Source organism: Schistocerca nitens, chromosome 9 (genome assembly GCF_023898315.1).
Source record: "Schistocerca nitens isolate TAMUIC-IGC-003100 chromosome 9, iqSchNite1.1, whole genome shotgun sequence".
Taxonomy (NCBI): domain Eukaryota; kingdom Metazoa; phylum Arthropoda; class Insecta; order Orthoptera; family Acrididae; genus Schistocerca; species Schistocerca nitens.
This window is the reverse complement of record NC_064622.1, coordinates 315,562,683-315,570,976: the sequence shown is the minus strand read 5'-3', so window position 1 is coordinate 315,570,976 and position 8,294 is coordinate 315,562,683. Positions and strand designations below refer to the sequence as shown.

Below are 8,294 nucleotides of genomic sequence, written 5' to 3'. Positions count from 1 at the left end.
AAAATGAAGAGAGCATATGGTATGACACATGAAATATACAATAAAAAATGCATCTCCTCGAACACAAAAATCAGACACTACTGCGCAGTAATTAAGCCAGCAGCACTATATGCTAGTGAAACGCTCACACTCCACACAAAATGTGATTTAGAAAAAATACTAAAAGAATAACGAAAAATTATGAGAAAGATTTTAGGTCCAAAATTAACAGAAGAAGGATACCGGATACAATCAAGAAGAACCACAGAAACTATATCAAACCTGGCAGCAGACATAAGAAGGCGAAGATTAAAATTTTATGGACATGTCACTAGACTTCCCCCCACACGACTCACCAACAGAATTCTCACTTACATAGAAAAAGTCAAATCAACAACACCATGGATTAGCCAAGTAAAATTAGATTTACAAAAAGCAAATATTGAACTTAAAGATGTCAAAGATAGAAAAACTTTTAGAAATAAGGTGGAAAAGTGGAATGTATTGTCGGAGAAGGAAGCACTAAAGAGACCAGGAACAAAATGGACAGAAGAAAGAAAAAGAAAACATGGAGAACGAATGAAAGAAGTATGGAAGAAACGACGTCAGAAAGCTTTGCGTGATCCTTCTGGGTCCATTCGCGATAAGTAAGTATATATATATATATATATATATATATATATATATATATATATATATATATATATATATGTGTGTGTGTGTGTGTGTGTGTGTGTGTGTGTTATTTCTGTTGCAACTGTATTTTAATATCATGAAATGTTCTGCATCCTTGTGAAAGTGATCGGTGGAGAAATTAAAATGCTACTGCTACAACAGCAAAACTGCGATGAGAAGCTATGCAAGTAGTGTTAGGTGTTTGCTATTATTGACAAATGGACTTTAACGATGCCTTTCGAATTCTATTCATAGAAGAAAATTTCATCGGCAGTATTTGACTAGCTCTAGGATGAAAGCTGGTTTCATGTAGTGGGTGACCACTAATTTCTGGATTAACTTCGAGAATGTATTCGCTGTTATGTGTTACTGTTGATAATGGTCCGCCCGTTGGATTACCAAGTTAAGATCGATGGAATCTATAAGCCGTTCAAGAGGAACAAGTTAATTTCAAGTATCAGGTTTAAGCAGGTATCTGAGGTATGAAATTAGAAATGCCCGTGCGCTGATCAGTCACATACAAAAGACACGTCAAGAAATAATGCTCATAATTTGCAGAGAAAATCTTTCTGTTTGCGCTAGGTAAACAAGCCTTTCCTGCTAGGCAACCGAACAACTTATGGTGGAACTCACAGTCGTAAGTGTGAAACGATTATATTTACGCTTATGGATGCCGCAAAGACTAACGGCCCTATCAAACGAGCGAATGACCATGAACAGTGCCAGATCACCTCATAGCATGACCCACTGTAATAACCAGATTTTTGACATGCTGCTTACAGATAATAGCGTCCCCACATCTGGAGGCATGTCCGACTTCTCTCAACTTGCGATTTACTGTAAATCTTTATTTTAACACTCTAAGCGCCAAGGTCAGAAATGCTCTTACCTCGGAAACCTCTCTATTCTATTTTTTATATACACAGTGACCAACATTCCTGTAGAGCATTCACAGCAAACTGTCAATGACAGATGAACAGACAATCAGCAAATAGAGATTATCTCCCAACCTCGTCGAGTGGGTAAATGTTAGACAGCTTCTTCTACGTCTCCATTGTGAAAGAAACACTTTCATCATGGGCAAGAAGTAATTGCTCAAGATCTGTATTGAAATTAAGCTAGCACTGTATCGCCTTGGCTTATCTCACTGAGTGAAGTACGCTGACTGTCACAGCTTCAAGGACAGAGTTAGCTCAAGTGGGATGACGAAACTTATAGTGTGCTGTTTATCTGCACATCAGATGGTATATAAAGTGTTGGGATGGAGGTGTGGGCAGTCACCGCCGCCGCTACCACGATGCAGCGCCTCGCCCTCTTCTTGGTGTGCCTGCTGGGCTCTGCCCTGGCCCTGCCTTCCCCAGCTATGCGGGGAACAAAGGCGTCAGGCCGCATCATTGGGGGGACCAACGCGGACATCGCCGACTACCCGTGGCAGGTGTCCTTCCAGAAGTTGGGCTCGCACAACTGCGGAGGGTCCATCATCAGCTCCAGCTGGGTGCTGTCGGCGGCTCACTGTGTGGACGGCGTCGCTCTGTCCTGGATGAGTTTCCGTGTCGGCAGCTCAGTCCGCGAGAGCGGAGGCTCCGTCCTGCAGGCGTCTTCTGGCTACATGCACGCAAAGTACGACAGCGAGACAATAGACTACGACATTTCCGTTATACAGGTGAGCGGCACAAATTGACACCTCAGAAATAAGTCTGTGATACGTAGGCACCATGCATATCGCCAAAATAATGATACAGTGAGACACATTTTCCAATCTAGAGAGTAAGCAACACTGAATTCCATATAAAGTAGCGCCCTCAAAAAGTCTCAGCCAGGATTCCCCAGTAGTATATCCCGATTTCTACAAACTGGCGTATGACACTTAGCTAGTGGAATATTCCCGTCAGCAATTCACAAAGAGGAGCAATCAATTCAGTTTCTATATGACATTGTAGCTCCGTCTGCTTCTTTCACAACGAATAATGATCACTTTTACATTTAGACAATCGTTGCTATTCCTTTGATTCTTGGTAAATCAACTGTCGCACACCAATGAGTGAACGAGGAAAAACAAATTATTTTTACATATCAAGATTTATTTCCCATTGCTTGCACTTGTGAAATGGGTCTTGCATTTCTTGTACGTCTGACTACCTACATTGTTGCAAGAGGTGGACAAAAGAAAACGAAAGAGTTGGGAACAAAGTACGTAAATTGCTTATTGTTTCAAAAATAATCGCCGAGAAACATTTATCCTACTATGGAGACGACAACCAATGTGTTAAAGGGAAAATGTTCGCGGTTGTCTACGGAAGCATGACTGTGCTCAGTTGAACACCTCTTCGTCTGAAACAAATCGATGACCACGGATGTCTTTCTTCAGGATTCAAAAAATCCACACAACAAAGAAGAGCAATAATCGAAAACTATTTCAGAACTACAAGTAACAGAAAATGAAACTCAATTCGCGAAAATAGTTTCTATGAACATACACTTTCAATCGTTGTTCTCTGACAGTCACGTTATTGTGCATAAGAAGAAGAGCATCCACGTTGTCCAAGTGTAAAAGTGATCGTCTTTCGCTGAGAATGACAATAGTGGAACTGAAGTGTCATATGGAAGCCGAACTGCATGCTTGTTTACTGAGAATTGTTCTGGCGTCCTCGTGAAAAGCAGGAACATATTTCCCGTTTGTTTTCGAGTTAGAAACGACGTCTGCTCACAGTACAAACCTTCTTTACAGCTGAAAAAGGCGTGATGTTTTTAAAGGTCAGCGGTAATGAACGCTGGGTTGGAGTGCAATGCACAGGCGAAGCTGTCATTTTTACTCAGGTGATTCATGTCAAAAGGTGTCCGACGTGATTGTGACCACCCGACGAGAATTAACAGAATTCGAACTTGGAATGGTAGCTGGAGCAAGTCGCATGGGACACTGTGTTTCGTAAACCGTTAGGTAATTCAGTATTCCACAATCCACATTGTCAGTATAATGACGAAAATATCAAATTTCAGGCATTTCCTGACACCACGGACAACGCAGTGGCCGACGGCCTTCACTTAACGACTGACCGAGAGCAGCGGCGTTTCATTAGAGTTATCAGGGCTAATATGCAAGCCATACTGCGTGGTATGACCGCAGAGCTCAAAGTGGGACGTACAACGTATCCATTGGGACAGCGCGACGGAATTTGGCGTTAGTGGGTTAAGGTAACAGGAGACCGACGAACGTACCTTTGCTAACAGCTCGATATCTCCTTTGCAGTGTTAACAAACAAGCAACACTGCCTGAAATATCCGCAGAAATCAATGTGGGACGTACGACCAACATATCCGTCAGGACAGTGCGGCAAAATTTGGCGTTAACGGGCTACGGTGGCAGACCACCAACGGATGTACCTTTGTTAACTGATCAACATCGCCTTCAGTGCCTCTCCTGGGCTCGTGAAGATGTCGTTTGGGCTCTAGACGACTGGAAAACCGTGGCCTGCTCAGACGACTCCCGATTGCAGTTGGTAAGAGCTGATCGTAACGTTCGATTCTGACGCAGACCCCACGAAGCCATGGACCGAGGTTGTCATCTAGACACTGTGCAAGTTGGTGGTGGGTCGATAATAGTGTGAGCTGTGTTTACGTGGAGTCCTGCCCTACATTTCCGTGTGCATCTCATCATACCTCCCACTATCTATCCACGCCCTTCTCCCAGTCTGTATTCCTGTCCCTCCCCTCTTGATTTCTCTCTCTCTGTCCTCCGCCTCACCTGTTCATCTCAAACTTCCGCCAACTTTGATCATGCTCACCAATAATTAGCTTTTCTTTGTTTTCTTGCGTCAAGCTTTCTTCACACGTTCTCCTTCCTTTTGAACCCACCCTTAGTTTTGACGTGCATCTTCTATGAATAAATTAGCCGTAACCAATACATCACATTCCACCGCATTGCTCAACAAGGCACCGCCTCTTATCCCCCACTCATACATCGCAGTTTGGAACACTTCTCACTGCTGAGACCACCACGTCAGATGACCCCACAGGCTCGTTTCGTCCGAGAGCAAACTGGCAGCGGCTGTGGGCTGGACCTCTGAGCACCACACTCTTGAAGTCTCGGTCCCAGCCCCGTCTTGTGTGTACTAGCCGTCGAGTTGGTGACGCCTCTGTGTGTTTGACAGGTGTCCGGCTCGCTGCTCGGCAGCAACGCGCAGGTGGTGAGCCTGCCATCTGACGGCTACGATCCGGCGGCTGGCCTGGCGGTGACGGTGACCGGCTGGGGGAGGACGAAGACCGGTGGGCCTGTAGCCTCCACCCTGCAGAAGGTCGACATCAGCATCTCGGACCGCTCCTACTGCGAGAGCTTTTTCTCTTCCGAGGTGACCGACCGCATGGTGTGCGCTGGTCAGGCCGGTAAGAGCGTCTGCAACGGAGACTCTGGCGGCCCCCTGGTCAGCGGCAACATGCAAGTGGGCATCGTCTCCTGGGGGGCGAAGACCTGTGAGTCTGCGCCGGCCGTGTACGCCAGCGTCGGCAACCTGCGCTCCTGGATCCGCTCTGCAGCCGGTGTGTGACGTCCGCAGGCCCACAGCTGATCTGCGTTTCTTGCTCCATCAGATGTATTTGTTTAATGCATGAATGTCTATCATAAAATAAACACTATGTCTCTAACATTTTTACCCATTCCTTGGCGAAACACAGCGTAACCACTGCCAGCTTGTCAGCATTGTAGACAAGTCCATCGACACCTTGAAAGATTCCCAATCCTATTTTTATTAACTGATTGAGTAGATGTAACTTTAATTCTGAACCTTAACAGTATTGTAATGTGGGATACACTTTTCGCCATATCAAATTGTCTTGGTGGAGCTATTGTGCTTCCTATCAACAGCAGACAGCGGCTCTCTACCGATAAACTCAAGTAAGTGTAATGTCGTCTGCAGTCTGCAAGAGAAAATAATGGCATCTCGCCCTACGGCTTATACGAAATGACTTGACTACAACGAATCAGGGAATGAATTTCATTGATAATGAAAGGAAACGAACCTCTCTCTAACAGGGAATGTTGTTCTCATTAACCACAGGAGGTGCAAAGGTATGGTGGGTTGCATTTACGAGAAAAGAGTAAGAAATCATACTCCATGAGAAGCATATTAATTAAAACAAGGTATCCTCTCGTAGAAGATTAGCAGTCACTTAACATTATGTTCCTTTACCGGGATTAGATTCTTATTAAACAACATGGACATTAGTCTGTCGGCCAAGAATCGTGCCATCGCAGAGACAGGACACCGTTGATGTTGTGAGTACATTAAAAAATACAGCACTCTCTACAGCAGTCGTCGGAAAAAGGTAGAAGATAAGATCAACACTGCTTCCTACGAATTGCGTTCGGTTGTCGTCAAACGTTACTTGTGACCATTCATTCTGCTCAAGGGAATCTGAGGCGTACAATCACGAAATCTGGTCTGGCGACACCAGGAGCCAGCATTGAAAGCTACAATTATGATTCTAAGATCACGCATGCACTCTTAATTAAGCACACCTTCGTACATCAGAGTCCTAACAGTGATAAGGTTATTAGTAAAGAGTAAGGTAGGATGCTGATAAAAGACGAATGTAATCAATAATGTTGGCTCCCCAGACAGTCCTATCAGGCAAGGTAATAAGACAAATAGGAGAAAAATCTCCTGAACTAAGTGAATCCAAACTCAACTTTTCTCTTAGTATTTTCATGACAGGTGGCAGAGACTGACGTCTTTCTGCCTTTATCGACCAGTTCAACCCAAACCAGAAATACGATTTACGAATGACTGTCGTATGCTATACAGGGTGATCAGGAACAGTTTGACAAACTTCTACGGACGTTTCCATAGTAATTTGTGCTGAGAAATTGATACGCCCGCTAAACCCGCTGGGCAGAACAGGTGATTAGGATTGTGCAAAGGGCCAAATAATGTGTCGGTCAGTTTCACTCAAAATTGTAATTTTTTGCAATTTAATAACACCTTTAAAACAAAACGGCACATGGCCGAACCTTTACAACTACGAGTTTCAAAATGCAAAAATCAACAAGATAAAAATGAAGTTAAAATAGCAATAGCAATAGCAATAGCTGCGTGGAAAGCATCAAGGCAAAAGTAGTTAGAACAAACATATGCAAGGTGCAACACAAACAGCTGAAGGCCAGAATTAAATTTCAAAATTTTTAAATATATTACCTTCATCTTTCAAGGCAGAAGGCCAGAACGTTTTCGCCTAAGGGGATATTTTGAGATTAAGGCTTTAAACGGCTGAAGGCCCACAATTGATTCACATAAACTGATTTACATAAAACACAATAAAAATTTTCTTTTAAAACATTGGGTATAATATATTACCAACAGACCATTAAACATCCATGAAGAGGATAGTACAGACAACGGCACTCAGACTCCACCACGGCGGGAGGGGGAGGGGGGGGGGCTGCCCACGAAACATTAACGTTCACTTAGGTGAGACAGGTAGTGCGCCCAACTACACTCGATCCGTCGGTAACCCAAGAGACAGTCACAGACCGACCGACCAAACGACTTGCTCGCCACTAATCGGCACATAAAAACTCAAAGACCAAATTCTTATGGACGTAATTGCCCACAATGAAATGTGTATTATTCTGTCAAAACTACACACCATGTTGGCAGCGACAACAGGTGAGGAAAGGACGCTGCCTGAAATTACGTTAGTGCCCAGGGCAGGCAACCGGAAAACTAACGGCCACAAGGCTGGTACACTTGAATTATAGTGAACCAATATAGTTAACTCCACTGCACCTCGATTTCACCACTACAAACACTCGGTGTTGTTCACAAGAAAAGCTTCCCAACAGCAAATAATCGAAACGAACGACACAACATAAACGGATGTGCTTGGGTACTTAACACACCACTCAACTTTGACGTCCTGGGTCGGTGAGCCATAAGCTCGTATCTGTCGGACAGCTCCACACACGCTCCGATACTGGACAGGGACCGCCAGTGGACCCTGCTGACTGCACCACATGGAGATCCTCCCTGGTCCGCACCAACTGTCCGACTCCCGCAGACGCCCTAGCCGGAAACTATATGCACAAGACCAAAGTTGGTACACGGTGCAATTATCGATACACATCGCTGCTGCCTCACGTAGAAGGAGGAAGAACCATGGCATAACCGCAACAATGGCGGACTCATCTGATCAGGCCACAGTTTTACAGCCGTGTAGGTTTCAACCAATACGATAACAAGCCCAAAAGAGGCGATGAAGGCGATGAGCTATTTGCAAATGCACTCGCGTCGGTTGTCTGCTGCCTTAGCCCATTAACCCCAAACTTCGCTGCACAGTTCTAACGGATAAGTTCGTTTACGTCTCAGGTTGATTTCTGCGATTATTTCATGCAGTGTTGCTTGCCAATTAGCTTTGACAACTCTATACAAACGTCGCTGCATTCGGTCTTTAGGTGAAGGCTGTCGGCTACTGCGTTGTCCTGACACTGTGTATCTCAGAATATTGACCTTCCTAACGATTTACTAAAGGGAATGTCCCATGCGTCTAGCTCCACCTACCATTCCGGATTGAAAGTCTGTTAAATTCCCATCGTGCGGTCATAATCACGACACAAACCGTTTGACATGAATCACTTCAGTACAAATGAC

The 8,294-nt window shown here is 44.5% G+C and overlaps 1 protein-coding gene across 1 annotated transcript; it reads left to right on the top strand.

Annotated features, from left to right (window-relative positions):
* The first annotated feature begins 1,912 nt into the window (after nt 1–1,912).
* Nucleotides 1,913–5,292, top strand: LOC126203278 (trypsin beta-like). The gene is made up of 2 exons (XM_049937534.1): nt 1,913–2,317; nt 4,803–5,292. The coding sequence occupies exons 1-2, from the start codon at nt 1,916–1,918 to the stop codon at nt 5,193–5,195; spliced, it is 795 nt and encodes a 264-aa protein (XP_049793491.1). The 5' UTR covers nt 1,913–1,915; the 3' UTR covers nt 5,196–5,292.
* The last annotated feature ends 3,002 nt before the right edge of the window (nt 5,293–8,294 follow it).